This window comes from Zootoca vivipara, chromosome 9 (genome assembly GCF_965207765.1).
Source record: "Zootoca vivipara chromosome 9, rZooViv2.hap1.1, whole genome shotgun sequence".
Taxonomy (NCBI): Eukaryota; Metazoa; Chordata; class Lepidosauria; order Squamata; family Lacertidae; genus Zootoca; species Zootoca vivipara.
Window position 1 is genome coordinate 61,721,398 of NC_142592.1, and position 24,198 is coordinate 61,745,595.

Sequence of the window (24,198 nt, forward strand, 5' to 3'; positions counted from 1 at the left end):
CTACAACACCTTCTAGAAATGACACCAAAGAAGGATGTTCTTCTCATTACAGGGGATTGGAATGCTAAAGTAGGGAATCAAGAGATAAAAGGAATAACTGGCAAGTTTGGCCTTGGAGTTCAAAATGAAGCAGGGCAAAGGCTAATAGAGTTCTGTCAAGAGAACAAGCTGGTCATCACAAACACTCTCTTCCAACAACACAAGAGACGACTCTACACATGGATATCACCAAATGGGCAGCATCGAAATCAGATTGATTATATTCTCTGCAGCCAAAGATGGAGAAGCTCTATACAGTCAGCAAAAACAAGACCTGGAGCTGACTGTAACTCAGATCATCAGCTTCTTATAGCAAAATTCCAGCTTAAACTGAAGAAAGTAGGAAAAACCACTGGGCCAGTAAGATATAATCTGAATCAAATCCCTTATGAATACACAGTGGAAGTGAGGAACAGGTTTAAGGATTTAGATTTGGTGGACAGAGTGCCTGAAGAACTATGGATGGAGGCTCGTAACATTATACAGGAGGCAGCAACGAAAACCATCCCAAGGAAAAGGAAATGCAAGAAAGCAAAATGGCTGTCCAACGAGGCCTTACAAATAGCGGAGGAGAGGAGGCAAGCAAAATGCAAGGGAGATAGGGAAAGATACAGGAAACTGAATGCAGATTTCCAAAAAACAGCAAGGAGAGACAAGAGGGTCTTCTTAAATGATCAATGCAAAGAAATAGAGGAAAACAATAGAATGGGGAAAACCAGAGATCTGTTCAAGAAAATTGGAGATATGAAAGGAACATTTCGTACAAAGATTACCATAATCAAGGACAAAAGTGGTAAGGACCTAACAGAAGCAGAAGACATCAAGAAGAGGTGGCAAGAATACACAGAGGAATTATACCAGAAAGATATGGAGGTCTCGTACACCCCAGGTAGTGTGGTTGCTGACCTTGAGCCAGACATCTTGGAGAGTGAAGTCAAATGGGCCTTAGAAAGCACTGCTAATAACAAGGCCAGTGGAAGTGATGATATTCCAGCTGAACTATTTAAAATTTTAAAAGATGATGCTGTTAAGGTGCTACACCCAATATGCCAGCAAGTTTGGAAAACTCAGCAATGGCCAGAGGATTGGAGAAGATCAGTCTACATCCCAATTCCAAAGAAGGGCAGTGCCAAAGAATGCTCCAACTACCGCACAATTGCGCTCATTTCACACGCTAGCAAGGTTATGCTCAAAATTCTACAAGGCAGGCTTAGGCAGTATGTGGACCGAGAACTCCCAGAAGTGCAAGCTGGATTTCGAAAGGGCAGAGGAACCAGAGACCAAATAGCAAACATGCGCTGGATTATGGAGAAAGCTAGAGAGTTCCAGAAAAACGTCTACTTCTGCTTCATTGACTATGCAAAAGCCTTTGACTGTGTCGACCACAGCAAACTATGGCAAGTTCTTAAAGAAATGGGAGTGCCTGATCACCTCATCTGTCTCCTGAGAAATCTCTATGTGGGACAAGAAGCTACAGTTAGAACTGGATATGGAACAACTGATTGGTTCAAAATTGGGAAAGGAGTACGACAAGGTTGTATATTGTCTCCCTGCTTATTTAACTTATATGCAGAATTCATCATGCGAAAGGCTGGACTAGATGAATCCCAAGCCGGAATTAAGATTGCCGGAAGAAATATCAACAACCTCAGATATGCAGATGACACAACCTTGATGGCAGAAAGCGAGGAGGAATTAAAGAACCTTTTAATGAGGGTGAAAGAGGAGAGCGCAAAATATGGTCTGAAGCTCAACATCAAAAAAACCAAGATCATGGCCACTGGTCCCATCACCTCCTGGCAAATAGAAGGGGAAGAAATGGAGGCAGTGAGAGATTTTACTTTCTTGGGCTCCTTGATCACTGCAGATGGTGACAGCAGTCACGAAATTAAAAGACGCCTGCTTCTTGGGAGAAAAGCAATGACAAACCTAGACAGCATCTTAAAAAGCAGAGACATCACCTTGCCTACAAAGGTCCGTATAGTTAAAGCTATGGTTTTCCCAGTAGTGATGTATGGAAGTGAGAGCTGGACCATAAAGAAGGCTGATCGCCGAAGAATTGATGCTTTTGAATTGTGGTGCTGGAGGAGACTCTTGAGAGTCCCATGGACTGCAAGAAGATCAAACCTATCCATTCTTAAGGAAATCAGCCCTGAGTGCTCCCTGGAAGGACAGATCGTGAAGCTGAGGCTCCAATACTTTGGCCACCTCATGAGAAGAGAAGAATCCTTGGAAAAGACCCTGATGTTGGGAAAGATTGAGGGCACTAGGAGAAGGGGACGACAGAGGACAAGATGGTTGGACAGTGTTCTCGAAGCTACGAACATGAGTTTGACCAAACTGCGGGAGGCAGTGCAAGACAGGAGTGCCTGGCGTGCTATGGTCCATGGGGTCACGAAGAGTCGGACACGACTAAACGACTAAACAACAACAACATGGGTGATTTTTGTGCATTTCGCCAATATGTGTTGTCATGTACAGTTAATTTGCAATACTAACTTTTAATAGACAGGTACAACCCCCTTGAAGCATTTATTGCCTTTACAAACAAATGTGCCATGTTAAAAAAGAATTTAAAGTTTTGAAGAGGTGACCTAATTTTTAAAATAGTTTATTTTTCTTATAACTCCTAGAGCACTGTTAAACACCCATGAGTATGGGATTTACTATGTTTAAATATGAATGTTAGCCTCAAGCTTTGGCCATTAAACCTGCAAGCTTCCTCATTAAATTTACAGGTTGTACTAGCGTGTCCAACATGTTGACAGTGCTTATGATATCTACTTTGTAAGACAGCTATTTATTTACATTTGCCTCACATTGGGCCAGGCTTGTACCTTCTTGGCTTTAATTTAAGAGTTATTCAAAGTGAAATACAAAATGTGCCACGACCCCAGTTTACACCATGATTTGTAGCTGTTCATCGGAGCTCATTGTTCCAAGACACATGCTTCTTAAAGACAACTGTGTGGTCCATATTCTTTTACCTAGAATACTGAAAACCCTAGCTTCTTTGTAGGAGAAATTGGTTTCTAGCCATCAAGGTTGTACGTTGGTTTGAAAATACAAAAGCAATGAATAAGAAAGAGCGAAATTTTCAGCATGGCTTTTGATTCTTATGTTCCTAAGTCCATGTATCAAAAGGGTGCAAAGACCGGAGCAAGTTCTTTAGGTACAAGAATAGCAAACCCCAGGTTTTTTTAAAAGGGGCTGTATAGCCTAGCTTTAGAAATGATTTTTTTTTTTGCTGGGGTGGTGGGAGCTTTTGCTGCTGCTTCTCTTTTCTATGTTACTTCAGGAGTTAAAGATGCAACTGCATTTTGCCTGCGGGGATGAGGAAATGCAACCAATGTTGGGTTGGTTTTGGTATCAAAGCCCAAAATGGTGGTGTCCAGGCCCCCCTTCTTCCCCCTTCTTGGCTTTCTGTATTTTTAGACTGTACACACACACACACACACACACACACACACACACACACACACTGTTTTGTTTTTATGCTGCAAGATGCCCTGAGAATGCTTTGTTTACAGGACAGTCTGGAAATGCTGTAAACAAATTCTGCTGCATGGATACAATTCTGCTGCTGTGTCCCTTTCTAGCAGGAAAGGAAGACTGAAAATGTGGCTTGCCTGCCGCACAGATGAGCCATGCAGCAGCCAAAGAACCCCCAACCTTTCTTGCACCTTTGGGGAGGAGACCGAGATTGCCATGCAACTCTCAAGAATGTCCCCACTGACCTCCTTGCTCTTCATGCTCACCAGCGAGTTGATTCTCATGCTCTTAAGCTGCAACACTCCTGTTGTGACAGGCCAAAATGTGGGTGGTTGTCCCAAAGCATAAATAACCAGCTTGTAGGCCACCACAGGAGTCTTCACAAAGGAGCTGGTAACACAGGGAGGCAGAGAGCCTCTTTCAGAATGGCTCTCTCTATTGCACAGCATTGTGGGATTGCACCCAATGTTAGACAGCCCATTGAAATTAATGGGTATGACTAACTTGGGTCCTTTAATTTAATGGGTCTACTCTGAGTACAACTAGCTTATATATAATCCATGGTTTGGAGGTGTGGGATTGCGTCAAAAATAGGCATAATACTGCTTGTATTTCCTCTACAACTGCTTCTTATTGGACAGCATATTCAAAAGGGCTGAGTGTTTCTGTGGAGCGAAACATAAAAGAAGAGCCTGTTGGATCAGGTCAGTGGCCCATCTAGCCCAACATCCTGCCATTACAGTGACCAGGCAGTTGTTTATGGGAAACCTGCAATAGGGACACAAGAGCACTCTTCCTTCCTTTTAAAACTGTCCAGGTTGGCGGCAATCCTTGCCTCCAGGGTTTGACTATGCACTGTCTCGGCTGCATAAAGAAGTGTCTTCTTTTATCTGTCCTGAACTTTCCAACATCTAGCTTTTCACCAGGTGTCCATGAGTTCCATTGTTATGAGAGAGGGAGAAAAACTTTCCTCTATCCATTTTTCCATGCCATGCAAAATGCTGCAGACCCCTGTCATGCCACCTCTTACTTACCTTTTCTGTAAACTTGAAAGCCCAAATGCTACCAACTTTTTCCTCGTAGGAGAATCATAATAGAATTGCCTAGCAAGCTCCACCCAAATGTGCAATTTCTATAGCAAAGTATTACCTGTTTATTCATTTTGACATGCATCGTGAATATGAAAATTTTATGTGGGTTTTCTTAATGGGTAAGATATGTAGCTTAGCATTCTGGAAAATTTCTGACGTGTTTTGATTCTGCAAAAACGTATTTCCATCTGACTTGTAGGTGGCCTGTTGCTCCAGTTCCTGGAAATGATAAGAGTGCCCAGTTTGCTAGACAGTGGTCCCTACTGTTTGACTGTTCAGTTTGCAACAGAAATAAAACTTGGAATTCAGAGTGGAAGATGTTTTCCTCTTCAGCTACAGAAGGTCCATTCTGCAGATTCGAGAGGAACAAAGGTCCCTTTTCATAAGCTGAGTGTGTCACCACCCTGCCTTTCTCAGGAATCCAACAAACCAGGGCTAGGTTTACACTAGCCAGAAAAAGGGCAATATTGCAAGGAATGTCTGCTCATCTGTCTCTGTACTAATTAATTAAACGGTACATAGCAATATGAAAAAGAAGCAAGCTTGTGCATTCATTCATTCATTCAGTATCCCATACGTTGAGAAGCTAGCCATCCCTTCACAGAAGTAATTCTGCCCTGGAATATTCCTGCACTCTCGTGGCAATATGTGCAGCCCAGGGTACCTTTCCTGCTGCCATTCATCTTTCCTGGAGGCAATGGCTTTTTACACAGGCAACCCTGCACTGCAAGTACAGTTTTCTGATGTCGAGAACAATTTTGAGTGTTAAAGGGGAAACACATGATACAGTCCTCTCACGGAGCTTTCCTCCTTCTGCTGGATTTGGACTTGAAAATCAGTGTGTGGAAAGTATATAATACAAAGTAAAAGTATACTCTTGTCAATGGCACCAAAGTCAAAAATAAAATTCAAGCTTTTTATGTATGGAAGGACAGAGGATAGCCATCTTCAATTAATAGCAACACTTGGTTTGTATTACTTGACTACTCTTCCCTGAATTTTTTAATGACTTGTTATAATGGCCATTGGTTAAAAACAGACCTTTCCCCCAGAATGTTTTGAAGATTTAAGTTTGGAAAATGTGTGTGCTTTATACTAACATCCTATTATCTACTTGCTCTTCATTATATTTCATGATTTCTGTTAGTTCAATTCACTGAAAACAGATTTTCTAACTAAAAGAATAATAAGTTCAACAGACGTTTCAAAAGAGTTTGCTCTTATTGGAAGAACATCCAGAAATTATCCCAGTAAGGGAAGGAATTAAGTTCATTGTTGTTGTTGTCATCGTCCTCTCTCTTCCCTCCCTCGCAGTGATGTTTCACAATTCCTGATAGTTTCTTTTTCACGGTGCGCTTCCCAGAAAGAGACGAACCTGTTGAAATGTGCTCCAGTCTTAGATCATGAGTATCGACACACAAGCCTGCACTTGTTGTATTCATAATTTTATATTAGAATGCACAGCTTCAGGGCAAGTGCATAGCATTGCGCCACCCTGTATTTCAGACCTGCACTGCCGCATTCGAGACATTTGTAGAAGAAGGTGAACCTGTCACAAAATGTTGTTGTGTGCCTTGCTCCTGTTCAGGGATCCTTCTTTTTGGCATGCTTATCCAGACATGTATAAATTGACATGTGTTTTAATCTGTTTTTAGCTTAACTGTTGATTTTTAATAATTAAATTCTAGTTTTTTTAAAAAATACTTATTTTTAACTTTGATTTTTAAGGACAATTTCAGTGTTTGCTTTGTATTCATTAAAACTGCTTAGCTGTTTTGTTTACAATCAAGTGGTATATACATTTTTGGTCAAATAAATCAATCTGATATTAAGACAGTCTTCCTCACAAGTAGACTGGGTGCTGCTTTCTAGTTTTCCTATTATAACCTCTTCTGTAGGTTTGTATCCATTCACGGCTCCCTCTTTCCTGCTGTTGCAGTGGCTACTACTCAAGCCACTTGGAGACCCCGTAAAACAGGAATGGGGAATGTGCGGCTAGCTAAATTTTGCTGGACTGCAACTCCCATCATTCGTGACAGTTGACCATGCTGACTGGGGCTGATGGAAGTTGGAGTCCAGCAACATCTGGTAGACAACAGGTTAGCAACCTCTGCAGCAGACCAGTGTGGGATGCAATTTGGAAAACTGCAGCTGATGGGGTGGGAGAATGAATGGGAACTGGCAACTCCTCCCTTGCATAAATGGAAGTCTCAGGACTGTGTTGGATTGAAGCCACTGTTGGTAGCTCCCACTTAAGCCTGTTGTCTGCCCCTATAGTGTAAAATTCTGTACCATTTGAAACATTTAAAATGCTGACAATATTGAGAATGCTGCATGTAAAGTTGTTTTTCCTTTAAAATGAACGTGTAATGAAAGGTTCGATCTCCTTTCCTCTCAAATGTATCCCCACATTTCATCTGAAATTGGCTGAATTAAAATCCAATATTGATTTTTATCTATATACAGCAAGCCACTTTTTCCACTTCTCAGAGAAATCTATATGCTGGATATTCTCCTTTATGATCCTTTTTGGGTGTATTTAACATTCAAAGCCCTGAGGTCTCGTAAAGTTCTTGGCTCCTTGCTGTCCCCCACCACTGCCAAATGTTTTCCGGGAACATGAGAAACTACCTTACACCAAATCAGAACAGTTGTCCATTTAGCCTAGCATTCTCTATTCTGACTGGCAGCAGATCTCCTGGATCTCAGGAAAAAGAAAGTCTTTGCCATCACCTCCTATGTGATTCTTTAAAAAACAACAACACACCTGATGCTTGGGCTCTTTCCTTTGCCACTTTAGGAGAGCTAAAGTCCCACTTCTAAAGGATTCATAACTTTGGTTGCCACAACATTTGGGGGGTTGGGGAAGGAGCACTTTCCCAATGTGTAAGTCCTTGGGCAGAGCACTGTAAGGAAGCCTTTTAGAAAAACACTGCCAAGTTAGCAGAGAAGCACAGAAACCTGATCCTTCTCCAAGATATGAATTGGGCATCTTTCAGACACTACAGTGGACTTGCAGGCCAAGATCATTGCTCTGGTATGCTGTCTTGGCTTAGCTGAGTTTGCTTTCCAGATGGCTTGGTGTTGGCAGTTCCGTGTTTCCTTCTTGAGCAGCAAGCCTTTTTATCCCCTTCTCGAAGCATTTGTGGATGTCTTTGTTCAACCCCTTAGACCACACTCCTGTTTCCATTTGAACCTTGTTTTGATTAGATGCTTCCCATATTCACAATTATAGAGTACTGTACTACATTCCAAAGAAATGTAGTACATTCCAAAGAAATGAGCTAGAGGCAAGACACAGCAGTGAGAAAACTATTCATATATGACAGCCTTTATCCACCTGTTGTCCTCCAGATGTTTTCAACTACTGTTCCCTTGATCTTCAGCCAGCACTGCTGTTGGTGAATGCTGATATGCAAGAATGAATAAAGTAAACATTGGACTGTGCACTCATGTTAAGGAATGTTCAAGTTTATTGGATGTGGGCAGTAAAATGGAAACTTGAACTCTGGCCGTAAAGGTTAAATCCTGAAAACTGAATCTACTTAGAGCCCATGTTTGTAACAAGGACATTTGTAGTGGCTTACTCACATATTATAAAAAGGTGCATGTTATGGGCTTGTATTAGTCTCTCCTTGCTTTCACAAATTCCCTTATCCCTTTCCTAGTGTTAACAACAGTTCAGTGTTTCATCTGAATCCTTGGCACTAAGAGTGGTTTGCTTTTAATTTAGAGATTGAAATCAGGATTAAAAACTGGTTTGTCTCCACATCAAAGGCTAACTATGGTTTGTGATAACTATTACACTGGTTTAACACTGAACCATGGTTATCTCTTACCTGCTGAGAGGAGGAAGCCCACGAGCCAGCGGTCACAAAACTCAAATTTGTGTCAAATTTAGTTTACTATATTGTGTAACTTTTTAGAATTGTTGAAAAGGAGATGGTGAGAGAGGAGATACTGTACAGCCACTGGGTGTAGGTACTACAAGAGAAAGGACTTTCTGACCATTAAAACCATTAAAACCACCATACCCTCTCACATTTTGAAGTATTCTACAAAATCCTCAAAAACATTATTTCAGTGTTCTTCATAGGAACTGAAAATCATAGGAGCTCAACAACGAAACATTAGTGTAGTGGTCAGCATTGTAACTAAAACCCACACCTATTGATTTTGCTTATACAGTGGTACCTCTAGTTACGAACTTAATTCATTCCGGAGGTCCGTTCGTAACCTGAAGCTGTTATTAACTAGAGGCGTGCTTTCACTAATGGGGCCTCTTACTGCCGCTATGCCACCGGCACATGATTTCCATTCTCTTCCTGGGGGAAAGTTCTCAACTCAAGATAACTCTTCCAGGTTAGCGGAGTTTGTAACCTGAAGTGTTTGTAACCTGAGGCGTTTGTAACTTGAGGTACCACTGTATAAATGAAAGTTTTTGACATTCCCAGCACGATCTTGGCCGTGCAAATTTTAAGTCCTTAACTCCTGACTGTCTGCCATCTTTATTACTTTCAATTACATTTTCAGAATATGCTGTACAGGTGACTGCAAGATGTCTTCAGGGTGCTGCATTTCTTTCAAAAGTATAGGAGCTGCTTTTATATGGAGAGCCATTAAGTAATAGTGCGGCACAGCTTAGGGCTAGTAAAATGTTCACAGCTCCATTGCTAACAAAATATTGCTAAGCAACTTGCAGGTGACAGCTCCTGGAACAGACATAAAATTGAATAGGTTGAATTTCCCCCGTTTGTTTGTAATGGAAAATTATTGTTGCATATAAGTATAGCAACCGTGGCACCATATTCAACAGGCACTTAAGGGGAGTGAAAGGCGGGATATCAAGTCCAAACTCTAAATGGGTGGCACTCTGAAAATGCAATGTGTACTATTGACGTATCTGAGTAGTTCAGTCTGCTATAGCTGGGTCAACAACAAACATCAGGAAGGAGACAAGGGCTTGAAGGCTTCCTCTTAACTCCCACTTTCCTATTCTTTAGTTCCTACCCTTAGCTGGTCATCCAAAGTGATAACATTGAACAAGTCTTCTAATTGTTCAGGCTAGTGAGCAGTTTGAACCCTGGAAAGCTCTGTAATGCAACAGCACCTGGAGGGCCACTGGTTAGCCATCTTTGTTTTATGAGGACACTAGAATATTGCCTGACTCCCTTTGGTCTATTGATACATGGAAACTTTCTTGGCTGTGGCATCACTGTATGTTTTGCAGTTCCTTATCAATCTTTAGGCAAAGTTGTGCTGTGCAGGCTGATGTCTTGCTAGCTACCCCTTGTGGGTTTGTGACCCAACTGTCTTGAGGTGATGTGGGTTTGCCTTGCCATTTATAGGTGAATCTCATATCCTCTTATCCGTTTGAATATTGGTCTTGCTGGAAGTGTCCACAATTCTCAGATAAAAAATGTTCCCACCTTTATCCAAATTAGAGCCAAGGCAAATAGCACCATCTGAATTAAAAACAAGCCATCTAAATGTTTTTCAAAACCCATAGTGAGCTGTAAAATTCAGAACTCAAAATGGTGCCAATTGGTTGACTCCAAAGGGCCTCTAACATGCATAGAAGACACTTGTACAAAGGGAAGTTCTGCCTCGGTTTCCAATAGGAACCCCTTACTCCACACCCTAGCCAATCTCGAAAGCCCCCTAACACTAAGAACTTGCTTCTTGATGGGCTGAGTAGAGTGATGTGTGGGAAGCATAGGATTTCAAAGCCCCCTTCTAGCAGAGTTCCACTCATGATTATGAGAAGTGAAGACTCTCGGAAGACAGATATTTCCTTCTAAACTTAATATAATGTAAATAGTGACCTCTGAAGAAAGGGTTCCATGATGTTGCAGAGCTTGTGAGTCTCTCATGCAGAGAGAGGAACAACCACTAAGACAAATAGTTGCTGTTTATATAGTACCTAAATACCGTACCTGTACAAGAATGAAAGCACAAGGCAGGCCTTGCCCCACAGATTGTGTGTGTTTTAAGGAGAGCAGTTTGGCTGGAATTTTATAGCAGTTGATTGGAGCTTATTTCCCAATGTGTAAAGCAAAATGAGGAAGCGATACTCGGTTACCTCATAAAGAGCCATTCATTTATTTGTACGCTTGGCAGAAAAGAATGAACTTGTAATGTGGGTGAATTCAAACTATGCCCATTTTGGAGGAGAGGTGGGAGTGAAACAGTGAAGGATGACCTAATCTCCATTGTGGGATAAGTTGTCACACAAGCCGAACTGGTCCAGAGGCAGTGACGAATGCAGTATCACACCTAAGCCAAGTTTTTGTTTCTGTCTTTGTTGTTGGAGTGTGCTCCAAGAGCTGTATCTGAATTTCTTTTTCCCTTTCTGTATTTTTATATACTGTACATATAGGACTGCTTTTGGCACATCAGACTCATCTGCCCTCTGTTACAGCAACTTCTTATAGAATTGTGGCACCTAGGTGATTGTACTTTAGACTTTCCATTCTGTCGCTGGGGTCCTTTACTTTTATCAATACACTCCTCATGTCGTAGACTAACATGGATACAAGCCAGGAGCTGCAAGGCTGTACATGTTTCTGTCTGGAAGCCTTTCTAGGGTCTGGGATGCTTTGTTGGAAGTATGAGAAAGGGTTTGGGTTCTGGTCTACCCTGCAATGAATCTTGGAGACCCTTTCCTTGCTAGGTATTACGCAGGTGTCGAAGGCTCATCACAGCCAGGACCTGACTTATTTCAGAGTGTGGGAGGAGGTTCTGTTGTGCAGGCACCCCCATAGAAAAGACCCTCTCTCAGGTTTGCTGCATACTGTGCTTAGCTAACAGTGGCACCACCCAAAGATTCTCCTTGGATGACCTTGGTAAATAAGCTGGTCAGTATTGGAGCAGGCATTCACTCTGATAAAGGGCTTTATTTGTCAGCACAAACAACTTAAATTTGGATGAGCAGCAAATTGGCAGCAGTCCGGTTCCTGCAGAAGTAGTGAAATATGATTGCAGAAGGCTCCCCCACTCAGTCTAGCAGCTGCATTCTGCACTAGTTGCAGCTTCCAAACCAGCTTTGATAAGGGCAGACCCACGTGGAGTATTACACATTATAGTAATCAAAACAAAAAATAAAAAAATTCCTTCCAGTAGCACCTTAGAGACCAACTAAGTTTGTAACTTAGTTGGTCTCTAAGGTGCTACTGGAAGGAATTTTTTTATTTTTTGTTTTGACTACATCAGACCAACACTGCTACCTACCTGTAACATTATAGTAATGTAGCCCTGAGGTTACCAACACGTGGGTCACTCACTGTCCTGGAATGGCTGGTGAAATGTCCTTGTAGGAGTGATACTGTAGGAAAATTAGGGAAATGACTGCTTCTTGATATGTATTGATCCCACATAGCTGTCAGAATTGCAGCATCCAAAAAGGGTTGCACAGGAAGTACCACACCTTGATTCTGTTCCTTTCTGCTCAGACGTCATGATAGTGTGCTGCCACTTGAACATGAAAGAACCATAAAGTTTGCATCTGTTTTCTTCTCCCACCCCACCCCCATGTATGCTTGGAGGCCATTTATTTATTTATTATTCATAACATTTATATACTGCTTGATTGTAAAAACCCTCAAAATGGTTTACAAAAAGATAAAACCATAAATTCAGGAAGAAAATATACAAAGCATTATAGCACACAAGAAGCTAAATTTTAAAATGGATTTAAATTCACATCAGCTTTTCAAAGCATCTAAACAAAAATGTTTTTCAGCAATGACAACATTGTCAGTGACAATATGCACTGACTGCTTTGGTGACATTTTGCTATAACAGCATTATTAAATTTTCCTGCAGACAATGTGTATCTCTCTCGCACCAATCCAATATGCAGAATCTCCCAGGAAATCTTAGAGCTGTCAACTTGCTGTTCTAGTGAAATTTGATTCTGCATGGAAGTGAGTTTCTTCCCTGCAGGCAGATCTAAATCTCTCGCCTTTCCTTGTTTATATACAGGGCTTCACCTTCCCTTCACCTACTCCACCCTGCCTGATTATCTTTGACATTCCTACACTATCTTCACACACTTTTATATTTAGCATTGTTTTCAGTTGGGTTAACTTGTAGACCCAGCATGTGACTCATAATAATAAGTCATTGATGAAACAGCCTTACAAATAATAATAAAATGTATTGTCCTTCCCACTGCCTTCTCCATGCTAGGTCTAGCACTGTTTGATATTGTTTTATATTCTGCTGGAAGCTGCCCAGAGTGGCTGGGGAAACGCAGCCAGAAAGGGAGGGGTATAAATAACGAAGTTGTTGTTGTTGTGGGTATAAATAATGAAGTTGTTGTTGTTGTTGTTACAAGTCTGTATGACAGCTCTTGAAGCAGAGAGTTGTCAACCTGGGTTTCAATAGCCAGTTCTAGCTGAAAGTTGAAACTGCAGGAAGACTAGCCAGGAAGGAAACCTCTGACCGACAACAGGTCAGTGTGGATCATGTGATACTACAGGATCCCAATAAAAGCTTTCCATAATAATAAGAGCTCTGCTGGATGACATCAAAGGTTCATCTAGTCCAGCATCCTATTCCCATAGTGGCCAAACAGTTGCTTATGGGGAGACTGGTAGCAGAAGCTGAGCCCAGCAGAACTTGTCCTTCCCAGCAAATGGTATTCAGAGGCACACTTTATTCAATACTGCTGGTAGCGCACATCCACCAGGGCTATTGATAATCTTACTTTCCGTGAATTTGTCTCCGTTTAAAGACACCCAAGTTAGTGGCCGTCACTGCCTCTTGTGGGAGCGAACTCCATAGTTTAACTGTGTACTCTGTGTGGGAGTACTTTCTTTTGTCTGTCCTGAATCTTCCAACATCCATCTTCATTGAATGACCCTGATTTCTAGCACTGTGAGTGGTGGAGAAAAACTCCCAGCTTAGGTTTGCTCTCTCGTCTGCAAGGGGCTTTGAATATGTTCTTTCTGATGACTACCTGTGATCTCTTCCCCCTTCAAGATAAAAGAAGCCAGGAATAGCTGGTGGGATAAGGAAGTAAGCAAAGTGATACTCTCTACTCAGAACCTCTAAAATGAGGCCTTCAGTTGGGTTGCTGGGTAAGCAAGGAAAAGGGTCGATGAGGGGCTATCTGGGGTGATGAAGAAGAGGTAACTGTGTTGGAGAAATTGGAGGAGTATGTGATCTTTGTGTGGAGGGTAATGGTCTTATTCAGATCTAATTTCTTTTTTTTAAAATTAATTTTATTGATTTTGCATATTAACAAAGCAAAGAGATAAACACATAAACAAAAAAAATAACATATTTTCCTCCTTCTTCCAACCCCCCCCCATGAGATCCCTCCTGCCACCAGGTATTCCCATGGACAGTGCGCAGTCGAAGGTGGTGCATCTTATAGTTGGGCTTGTCCCCACCCCCCTCCTCTCCCCAGAACCCCCCCTGCCACCGAGAGATCCTAGGGATATAAGAAGAGAGGGGGTGGGTGTTCACCCAACTATTTATCTAAACTTGATCAAAAATCACCCAAAAAGAGAAGAAAAAAAAACCCACAGGAATAATTAATAAAAAAAAAGAAGAAGAGGAAAAAAGAACAGCTGCAAAAAAAAAGAAAAAAAGAAAAAAAAATGAAAAAACAAAAAGGAACAATTATTAATTATTCCTTTCTTTTCTTTTTTTAAAATCATTGTATTATTATGGGCTTCCCCTACCTCCCCCTTTTTCTGATTTTCATTTTTGACTCCATTTTAGCAGTTTTCTTCTCATATTCCCCATTCTATTTTCCAAACTCTCTAAACTTACTTCAATAGTATCCTTATTTCTATTAAATTTATTTTCTGACATCTTTTCCCATTCCCTCCCTCCCCTCCTCCCCCCCAGCACTCCCTCTGCCACCGAGAGCCCCAGAGGAGAGAAAGGGAGAGGCAATGGTTCTTTTTCCAATTGGGACTTCCCCCCTCCCCGCCCTCCCCACACCAGGAGCCCCCCCTGCCACCAGGAGCTCCCCGCGCGCAGAGGGCCGACAAGAGGTCCAGAACCCCCAACCGTCCCTTCAATCATTCATCTTACCAAATTCTCTTTTTTGATACTTCTAAATAACTCCTAAATCTTATTTCTAACTTATCAATTTTCCTCCCCCCCCCCAGAACTCCCATAATTTTAAAAACCTTTTTACATTCCCAATTCTAGATTTTGTCTTTATCCTCAATTCTTTCCTCTCTATCCCCTGATCCCGGCTTTCCCCTTCCAGTCCAGCAAGTCCAAAGTCCGTGATCCAGTTTTCAGTCCTTTTTTATCCATCCTATTAAACAACAAATATTCCTCCTTCATCCCACCCCCTTCCTGACCAATTTTTCAATCCAATCTTCTCCGTTCTCTCCCTCCCATAAGTCCCTTCTTCTTTGCTTGATGCTTTTCTTGTGAGTTTTTTGTCTCTTCAAAAATTCTTGCTTGTTCCCCTCCTGAGGAGGGTTAATTCCACTCTCAGCTAAGTCTTTATTCATTGGCAAGTCCTGTATTTCATCGTCATTTACTTCAATTATGTTGTAAATCGGTTCATCTGTCTGTTTATCCTCATGCACCATTTCTTGAAGTATTTCATCCTCCTGTAGATCTTGATCTTGGTTTGTTCCTTCCAATTGTTGTTGAGTCTTATACATATTAATTCTCATTTCCCACAAGAGTTTCAAAACTTTCTCCTGGAAGCCAGGTGTGTAATTCTCTGTTGGCATTTTTCTAGCTTTTCAAGGGCAGAGCAAGACTTGGAAAACAGGAAGTGGTTACAAGTTGCAGTTCTTCCACATAGCCCAAACTGGATACAATATATTCTCAAATGTCGAACCAAAAGTTTTAAAATGTCAATTCCTTCCTTTCACTCACCCCATTATATTCCACTCGCTGTTCTGTTCGGGGTGCCGAATTTCAGGGTACAGAGGGGGGTCTCTTCTTCAGCTAAATATGTTTGCAGGGATTCTTATTGTCTATAACAGTTCTCCCCCCTAACCCTGCCTCAGGAGGAGAGTCTTTAGTCAGTCCTTGGAGATATTCAAACAATAAAGTTTTTAGCCCCCGGCACTGGGGTTCCTTCTTAAGCTGCTTTCCTTTTTAGATCAGTAAGGGGGAGATCGGCTTCCTTTTTTTAAATCTCACCCCCATTCCAAATCTCAAGTCCAATTTTAAATCTTTGAGTCCTTTTTACTCACGGTCTCTCAATTTCCTGACTTCTTCTTTGGAAAAATCCAGCGCTCTCCGCCTCCGGCACGGAGCTTCTCCCTGCGAGGGTAGCGATGGCGCTCCAAAATGGCCCCCGCGACTGCGACCCATCTTGCTCCGGAGCTCTTATTAGAGCCTACCGGAGAGTTGGGGAGTCGGGATTGGGGCGCTGCTTGGCTATTTCTGCCCCCAGAACGCGCGATCTGGGGTTCTTTGGGGTGCAGCGGCGCTCCCGCTGCTTCCCCCTCCCTCGCAGAGACGGGTCGCCTCGGAGCTCGAGACGGACCCCGCCGGACGGCGCTGGCGCTGAACCGGAAGCCTATTCAGATCTAATTTCTTCCCCAAAGAAAATGTAGCACATTTTTGGGCAAGAAACTACCATGCATATTCCAACAATTTTATTTCTTACCTTGTAAAATTAAACAGTAATTCTAATTTAAATTAATGAGTATTGAGTGTGTAATATAAAGAGTAATCATGTCATGATTATGTCACTGGTATGATCTTTGCTGTGTCCTTAAGAGCTATGGAAAATAGCGAAAGAGGAACATAGGTGGGTTTACAAGTTCCTAGCTTGTTTTTTATATAAATGTAGAGGGGGGGGGAGGAGATGGAGAGAGGTGATCTCATAGATGTTTAAATGTGAACTTGGAAACAGGAAATAAGGAGACAAATGTGCACGGCACTGGAGCCAAGTGAGTTCTTGTTTGATTTACAGTTAACCCATTTATATGCTGGCAGGAATGTGGGCTGGGTCTGTGCTATCAGTTATAACAGCATAGGAAACTTAATTTTATATTCTGATATTGTCTTGACCACTTTTAAAAATACACACACACACACACACACACACACACACACACACACCTACCTGTCAGTCAGGTGATAGTACTCTGATGGACATGGGTAGGCAAACTAAGGCCCGGGGCCTGGATCCAGCCCAATCACTTTCTAAATCCGGCCCATGGATGGTCTGGGAATCAGCGTGTTTTTACATTAGTAGAATGTGTGCTTTAATTTTAAATGCATCTCTGGGTTATTTGTGGGGCATAGGAATCCGTTCATTTTTTCCCTTCAAAATATAGTCCGGCCCCCACAAGGTCTGAGGGACAGTGGACTGGCCCCCTCCTGAAAAAGTTTGCCGACCCCTGCTGATGGGGGTGATTTTGGCAGATGGATGGTTGGTGGTATGGAGTTTGATTCTGTGTTGGCTGCTCATTCCACTTCTCCTGCTGGGAACTGGTGTGGGCAACCAAAACAGCTGGATTTAAACCACCCTGGTATAGTAATCTTAGTTATCATTGACATGGGACTTTTTTTTTTTTACTCAGTACTGTATATCTGTGATAAACAGCAGCCTTGCTATTGTTGTTCTTGACTGGTTTAGCGAGCTGTCCTTAATTGCTACCTTACTATGACTGACATTATATATACTTCAAAAATGGTCACTTGGTTGACCACCAGAGTTTGAATCCAGACACCCAGCCTATGTTTTATGGACCACTTACATAACCACCAAGGACAATGCTACTCTGTTTGGGAAGGCAAGCGAATTGCAGCTCCTACCACTGCTGCTGCATTATGTCACAGCCTCCTGCTTTTGTTCACTGCTGAATGTCTGGACCATTTTTATTGTCTGCTCCTGTTTGTGTGGTTTTATATGTCTATAAAAACACAGAAAACACAGTGGTTCTTTGCTTCATTTCTCAGTATTGGCACTCTGATACTATAAGGAAGCCTCGTGGTGCATTGACATGTAATTTAGGTTAACATATAAGGAGGCTAGTGCTTTGCATGTTTGAAGAGAGACAAATGATTGCAATCCATAGAAATGAAAACCAGGAGGGTATCGCTGTGGAGCAGCGCTCAGTATGGAATGTCTGGAGTCTTCCAGCTAAAACACAGCTAGAAAGCGGGGTTGTAATTTCATAGGTTCCTCTTTGCTAAGTTTGTTTCAAACAAACATCACTCTTTGAACAGGAACATTCTGATCTGTGTTGATGTTTTAACAATTTCAGCTAAAATACTCTGTAGCCAAGGAAAATGCCAGTTGGTATTCTCTGCTGCAAACACTGCTGTCCTTGATATGCTTCATCTGTCTTTGTGTGAAACAGTTTATTGACATCTTCTTGTTTCTTCTGGAGTGGAATGCTGGGAGTGTAGGCTGGAGTGGAGAATACTTGCATGTCTCCTGAAAGACACTTTGCTTTCAACAAACAGTACCATTGTTTTGAAAATCTGTAGCCTGTAAAGTTGACTACATTGGGCTTGGTGTTCCAATGTGAAAAGATGAGAATTCAAACTAGCTGGCTTATCTGAAACCATCATTTGCAGCAAAGCAAAGTAATGTATTCTTCATCCTTCTTGCTTCGGATTTTCAAGTTGCGTGAACGGGACTGGCTTTGCATTGTTATACTATGTGGTGATCTGAAAGCAAAGGATCTTGCTCAATGAGGACCAAAGCTGTAAGCAACACTCGCAACGGAAGAAGAAAAGCAAACTTTAAAAAGGGTAAACTATCATATCAGAATACAAGTTATGATTTGTTGTTGTTTGTGTGGTGCAATTTTGAAAAAATGGCACCCTGCAATTCAGTCCTTAAAAGATGTCTGTTTCCAGGTCACTTTCTTTAAAAATAAACAGGACTTCATTCAAGTAAAAGTTGTTAGGATAGATCATAGCACAGGCTCTGTTTCCCACTTTTAAGTGAGCCTTCTGATATTTTTTAAAAATTGCGCTCTTGCACTAGAAGACTTACAAAGATAAAGCATGATTTAAAGTGCAATAGCCATTTTAATAATTTCTGGGGGTTTTAAGCATGCTTGGTAATATGAATATGCAGCTGTAATAATATATAAACTCATACATCTTTAAAACACTTTAAAATATTTTTTATCTGGATGAGATGTCTTCTGTGGCTGGGTTTAAGCAGCTATTGGGCCATTTTTGTTTTGTGCTGAGTACCTTTACCTTTTAGACTTACTGAATTTTGATTTTAAGGTTGAAACTGAAATAATGTTCATATACATTTGGTTGCTAACATGGATGGTTTTTATTGAGCAATAACACTGTAGAATAGTTAACTTTTGGTTGCACTGCAGGGCATGGACTTTTGCTCATATTTCATTGTAAAGCTTTTTCTTCCTTAGTGTTTCTGTATAAGTATCACTAAGCTATTGGTGGAGGAATGACAGAAGTAACTATAGAAGGAAAAGATCCTCTTCTATGAGTATATTTTATCTTGCCTATATCCATTCTTTCCTCCAGGGCAGGGCAGGCAGAAGGTAGAGCACATGTCGCTGTTGGATATCAGAACCATTTGCAGTAGATTGTAAAGGTGTCACTTTATTACTCAATAATACAAAGTAAAAAATAAAAATAAATCAGTTTTGTTATGTTATTTCTCAGCTTCTGTGTTCCTTACTTGTTATATAGGGTTACTAACTGATTGCGTTTGTCTAGGCCTTTGTGCAGCCCTTCTGGTCAGTTATGAATTCTTGTAGAATCACCGACCTGTAGCAATTCAACTACAGGTTTCTGCTTGTATCTGCAGTTTATCACAGTGTGTATCTCATAACAGGTAATTAGCCGAACCCTTGCACCATTATTTTGCATCCTGCTGCAGTATCTAGCTTTTGCACTCGTCTTCTGGTTGGTGGACCTTCAGTTTTAATAAAAAACAAAATCCTGCAAATCTGAAGGTGATTCATAGCTGCTCTAAGGAGCTGTCTCCCATTCAATCCCCAGCTTCAGCAAGGATTCTGCATTCTGTGCCTTTGGCCATAGCTGCCAAGTTCTCCCTTTTTTTAAGGGAAATTCCCTTATGCTGAATAGGCTTCCTCGTGAGAAAAGGGAAAACTTGGCAGCTATGCCTTTGGCAAATGTCCCAAGTTGTTATTTTAATCACTTGTAAGAACTTTTTCAAAGTGATGTTGCAGAAGACAAACATCTGTTTATAAGGGCCTGCAGTCAGTGGCTTAAGTGTTTGAACTCTGCACAGTGGAATGTAGAAACAAGAAGGAATTTGAATGATGTGATGGGAAATAAAAAATGATCTTCAATTTCCTGACTGCTAGGTAACCCCTGCAGTCCCAAATGAGTCACTGGAGGAATATATCTACCCCCCCCCCAAACTCCTCCTTTGGCTTGTTCACTAGAACAAGACACTGTTCACTACTTATTACTTCACTTCTCCCTCAGTAGTTGGAAGTGTCACACAACGTTCGTACTTAAGGAGATTTGACAATTGCACTTGAGACCAGAGTGTGTGAATCATTTCTTTCTCCTCTCTTAGCAAGCATTTTGTAATAGTTCAGCTGCTTAAATATCATTTCCCACATCTTGGGTAATTAAGAACAATGTCCTTTACCCTTTTCTTGTATGAGTATTGGTCAACAGCTGGATGCTTCTGGCTTCCTTGTTGCCTGGTGCCTGAGCTGTGTCCCTGCTCCAGGGTCTTTGCAAAAGTAATTTTGCCCAAGCTAGGGCAAGGCTTGATGTCTGCAGGCAGGGTTACCCAATTGCAGAATTTTCTGTTCTATATTGGGGAGCTACTTTACATTATACAGCTCTACTAGTGTCTGTGGTAGTTCATAGTAAGAGTCTGGTGCAAGGGAAAGCAAGGAGCAAAATTGGGAATTCATGCTGGCCACATGACCCGGAAGCTGTCTGCGGACAAACGCCGGTTCCCTTGGCCTATAGAGTGAGATGAGTGCCGCGATCCCAGAGTCGTGCGCGACTGGACCCAACGGTTAGGGTACCTTTACCTATGTTTCTCGTAACCAATTTAAAATAGACTGTGAGCTACAAAGAGATCCTCTGGCTCGATTCATAACTGTCAGTCCAACCAAACTTGCCCGAGTTTATGTATTGGTTTTAGGAAAAGCTTTGGAGCTTTTGCAATAGCTCTCCATCCCAGAGGGCATGGCTTGTGTGGGTGGCTGTGAGATCACTCGTACAGTAGTTACAGGCAGCTGCCAAATTGCAGACTGTGGATCTCTTGTATGCTGTTTTCAGGATTACAGCTGTGTTGATCTTGGTAGAGCATTTTTGAATTGATTGATATGTGTGTGTGTGTGTGTGTGTCTGTCTGTCTGTCTGTCTGTCTATATATAATGACAGAAATAACAAATAACAAGAGGAAAGAGGTTTAAAATAACACAATCCTCAACCTCTTTTCCACCTCCAAGACCTGTATTTTAACCTTGCATTCAACATGGGACCCACTTCTCTTTAATACTTTCACTTTATATTGGCCATGTTTCTCCTGCTGCTTCTTGAGTGACTTAGATGTGAAGGAGGATATGGCTCCTGTGCCTTTTAATAGTTGCATCCAAGAGGGAATTTGGACTGGTGCAACTTGTCACGTAGGAGTAAGAGAAGCTGCATCTGCTTAAATCTCCACGTTGGTGCATCTACAAAAAGTAAATAAAATCTGTGCTTTTCTTGTCTCTCTTTTCTTAAGCAGGACCTTCAAACAGAAAACGATGGTGCCATAGTACTATAACAACTCCTGACTCACCAGTCAATAATAATAATAATAATAATAATAATAATAATAATAATAATATTTATACCCCGCCCTTCCCAGTCAAGACCGGGCTCAGGACGGCTAACAACAAATAATATCAACACAAGTATAAAAGAAACAATTCAGTTAAAATGCAGATTAATACAATTTTAAAATTCAATTTTAAAATTAAAAATCTACAAATAGGATAAAACCATTATGAGATAAAACCTTAGGGGAGGGTAACCGTGGGGTCAGACTGCGTCAGTCCAAAGGCCAAACGAAACATCTCTGTCTTGCAGGCCCTACAAAAAGATGACAAATCCCGCAGGGCCCTAGTCTTCTGGGACAGAGCGTTCCACCAGGTCGGGGCCAGTACTGATAAGGCCCTGGTCCTGGTCGAGGCCAGCCTAACCACCTTGTGATTGTGGACCTCCAGTATGTTATTATTTGTGGACCTTAATGTCCTCTGTGGGTCATACCGGGAGAGGCAGTCTTGTAGGTACGAGGGTCCTAAGCTGCATAAGGCTTTAAAGGTCAAAACCAGCACCTTAATCCTGATCCTGTACTCCACCGGGAGCCAGTGCAGTTGGTAAAGCACTGGGTGAATGTGATCCCGCGGCCGGGACCCCGTAAGGAGCCTCGCATTCTGCACCCGCTGGAGTTTCTGGGTCAGTTTCAAGGGCAGCCCCGCGTAGAGCGAGTTACAATAATCAAGCCTAGAGGTGACCACCGCATGGATCACTGTGGCCAGATCAGGTTGAGAAAGGTAGGGGACCAACTGCTTAAGGCGGTGAAGATGGAAAAATGCCACCTTGGCTGTGGTTGCAACCTGTGCCTCCATGGAAAGGGAGCCATCCAAGGTTACACCCAAGCTCTTGACAGAAGGGGCTGACACTAATTGAGCCCCAGCAAAAGATGGAAGTTGCCCCCCCCCCCGCCCCATGTCATCCTGCCCCAGCCAGAGGACCTCTGTCTTCGAAGGATTTAGCTTCAGCCGACTTCCACGTAGCCATCTAGCCACAGCTTCCAAGCACTTGGTCAGTGTGTCTGGGGCCGAGGCAGGACGGCCATCCATCAACAGATAAAAAACACTGCTTTTGCATAAACTTTTAATACTTGACTTCAAGGTCTAGATCTGGCACTTTGAAAACTGATTAATACCAAATTTGAAAACATGTAAATCATTTTCATATGTTAGAATGGAATTCTTCCCTCCTCCCAACTTCTCTTAATACATACTTTAATTTCTGTCAATTTCTTGTTGCTTTTAATAAGTCTCATGCGAGGCTGGATTAGCATAAAATTAAACTGTCAAAGTGGCTTGCAAGAAAGCTAGCTTACGTTGATTATTACCAAAAGTAAGGAGGATTATTTCATGTCTCTGAGTGTGTGATTTTGTGTGTGATAAATGTAGCAAGTTATCAAACGCTATGGGGCATGGCAGATTTTATTACTGTTCTACATGCCGTAGGGAAAAGAAAGCAGAATCTTGTTACAAATCTTTCGCTTAAAACAACAATACACTCCTACGAATGGAAGGACTGCATATTCTAAATATTTTTTTACCCCAGATTTTTAAATTAGACTTGTAAAACATGAGTATTTTGGGTTTGCTTTGTTGTGATTCTGGTCAGGTCTTTTCCTTCGTGTATGCCTTAGGGTGGGATGATTTTAAATCATCCAGAAAAGTTACTCATTTAAGTAGTTTCCCAATGTGCAATCTGTGTTTTTTGCAAACATGTATACGACTTAGTTGTACCTCACCAAAGACTCCTGTGTAAGCTTAGCAGTCATTGAATAAGAGGAGATGCCCTCTTGTGGATCAATGATGGGTTAAGTCAGTGGTTTTCAACCAGTGTGGTGGCATCCTGGGGTGCCTTGAACGATGGTCAGTGGTGTTGCAGGCAACACTGGCCTCTGTCCTTCTTTCCTTCCCTCCCCCCTTGGATGCCCTCTTGTCTCCTTGCCTTCCAAAGGCTTCCACAGCTATTTATTGCAGCAGCCCTTGCTATAAGCTCCTCAGGCGAATGGTGCCTCTGAGTGGCATATCTCTTTGGGGGTGCAGCTCAGAGACAATGGATGACAGCACCAGCTGCCCAGAGGACTCCCAAGGAGAGGGGAGAGGAGGATGAGGGAACACTCCACAAGGGGAGGGTGATAGGCTGCCAGCTCTGCAGGCAAGGGGTGACATAACTGGGCTCCAGAGCCCCACAGGGGTGGCGGAGAAAGAATGTAGTTGGTTAAGGAAGCCATGGACTCAAAAAGGTTGAAAATCTCTGGGTTAAGTAACAGGAAACTCAGGGTACAAATTACCATAGTAGGGAGGGATGTCAGAGGTGAAGGGTCTCCCAAGTCTCAGTATTTTACCTTGTTCATAAATGATCTAGAGTTAGAGGCAAGCAGTGAAGTGGTCAAGTTTGCTGATGATACTAACTTGTTCAGGGTTCCTAAAAGAGCTCCAAAAGGACATCTCCAAACTGAGTGAATGGGCAGTAAAAAGGCAAATCAATTCAGTGCAAACAAGTGTAAAGTGATGCATGTTGGAGAAAAAAAATCTTAATTCTCATAACATTAGAATTCATCAACACCTATTGGAAGACTAAGGACAGACATTTTGTCTTCTCACAGTAAACTATGGAATTGACTCCCACAAGAAGCAGTGATAACCATCAACTTGGCTGGTTTCAAAAGAGGATTAGACAAATTCAATGGCTACTAACTGATATATTCTACCACCACTGTCCAAGGCAGTATGCTTCTGAATACCAGTTGCTTGAAACCCAGGCGAGAAGAGTGCTGTTGCACTCAGATCCTGCTTGCAGGTTTTCCATAGGCATCTGGTTGGCCACTGAGAACAGGATGCTGGACCAG

The 24,198-nt window shown here is 42.0% G+C and overlaps 1 protein-coding gene across 9 annotated transcripts in view; it reads left to right on the forward strand.

Annotated features, from left to right (window-relative positions):
• Positions 1 to 24,198, forward strand: part of USP6NL (USP6 N-terminal like) — a 145,224-nt gene that overhangs the window by 43,594 nt on the left and 77,432 nt on the right. Inside the window, exon 1 of one of the 9 annotated variants that reach the window (XM_035128056.3) lies at positions 17,269 to 18,326. The exons of the other annotated variants lie outside the window; for them this stretch is intronic. Coding sequence (XP_034983947.1) covers positions 18,266 to 18,326 — 61 coding nt within the window. The 5' untranslated portion in view covers positions 17,269 to 18,265. Of the gene's footprint in view, positions 1 to 17,268; positions 18,327 to 24,198 lie in introns of those variants that run through there. 9 annotated transcript variants of the gene reach the window in all.